At 73.5% G+C, this 1,367-nt stretch overlaps 1 protein-coding gene across 1 annotated transcript in view; it reads left to right on the top strand.

The window, feature by feature from the left end:
• Positions 1-356: 356 nt before the first annotated feature.
• LOC113980121 (outer dense fiber protein 3-like) overlaps positions 357-1,367 on the top strand; it is a gene marked incomplete at its 3' end in the record, with an annotated part of 1,458 nt that continues 447 nt past the window's right edge. The window contains exons 1-3 of the mRNA XM_027707364.1: positions 357-615; positions 696-899; positions 980-1,081. Of these exons, the coding sequence (XP_027563165.1) occupies positions 507-615; positions 696-899; positions 980-1,081 (415 nt within the window). The remainder of the gene's footprint in view (positions 616-695; positions 900-979; positions 1,082-1,367) is intronic.

Here is a 1,367-nt window from a genome sequence, read left to right as displayed (position 1 = left end):
TCACGGGATGCTGGGGGCTGCATCCATGGGATGCCGAGGCTGTATTCCCGGGATGCTGGGGGCTACATCCATGGGATGCCGGGGCTGTATTCCCGGGGTGCCGGGATGTACCCACGGGGTGCCGGGAGTTTCTCCGTGCGATGCCGGGGCTGCATCCCCGAGGTGCCGGGGCTGTACCCGCGCTGTTCCCGGCGTTCCTTCCCTGCGGTTCCCGGTGTTGCCGCCCCCGGGGGTGCCGAGCACGGCGGTGCCGGGGGTCGGCGCGGGGGTTTGGAGCCCTGGAAGCCCCGGTCCATTGTGACACCGCGGTCACCGCGCCGGCGGCGCCGGTGCCGGTGCCGGTGCCGCCGCCGCCGTGCCACAGTCACCACGCTGCCGGTGCCACCACCGCACGCCGGCACCGCTGCTGCCACACAGCGCCCACCGTGGGCAGCTGGGCTCTGGCACCCACATCTCCCGGGCGGGGGGGCCAGGCTGAGGAGGGGGCGCTTCCATCGGGACTCGCCATGTCCGACAACGGCTGGGTGGGCTCCTGGCGACCCCACCGCCCCCGGGGGCCCATCTCCGCCCAGTACCGCACCCCCGGCCCCAAGTACGGGGTCCCCGGCAACGTCGGTGAGTGGGGGGCGCGGGAGGGGGGGCTCGGGAGGCCGGGGCGCTGCCCCAGGCGTTACACCAGCAGGTTACACCCCCAGGTTACAACCAGCACGACCCCACCCGGAGCCGCGCCCCCGCCTACACCTTCGGGCTGCGGCTGCCGGCGGAGCAGGAGAGCCGCTCCCCCGGGCCCCAGTACCTGGTGCGGCCCGGCCTCACCCACCGCGGCCAGGACGGCATCCCCGCACACACAATCTGCGGCCGCCCCCGCGCCGACACCGCCAGCAAGACCCCCGGGCCAGGTCAGCGGGGGCCGGGACACCCCCCCGGGGCCGGGGACCCCCCGGCCGTGCCCGCGGCTCACCCCCCTGTCCCTCCCCAGCGCATTATGCCCCGGAGAGGGCGGACAAGTGGGCCTATCCCAGCGCACCCACCTCCTTCCTGCGCTCCCGCCCCCGCGAGTTCGGAGCGCAGGAGACTCCGGGTAAGGGAGGGGAGCAGGGATGGGATTCCCAGAGGCCTCCCCGGGATGGGCTGGGCTGGACTGGGATCCCCATCATCCCATCTGGGCTGGAATCCCCGTCATCCCCAGGCTGGGACTCCACAACCTCTGCCTGGGCTGGGCGGGGGTCCCCATCATCCCATCTGGGGTGGGTCTCCCATCTCCCCCCTGGGCTGGGACCCCCATCATCCCTGGGCTGGGACCCCCATCATCTCTTCCTGGGCTGGCCTGGGACCCCCCATCATTCCTGGGCTGGGACCCCCATCAT

Source organism: Neopelma chrysocephalum, unplaced genomic scaffold, assembly GCF_003984885.1.
Source record: "Neopelma chrysocephalum unplaced genomic scaffold, ASM398488v2 Primary Assembly neopelma1_92488, whole genome shotgun sequence".
Taxonomy (NCBI): domain Eukaryota; kingdom Metazoa; phylum Chordata; class Aves; order Passeriformes; family Pipridae; genus Neopelma; species Neopelma chrysocephalum.
This window is presented reverse-complemented; position numbering and strand designations above follow the sequence as displayed.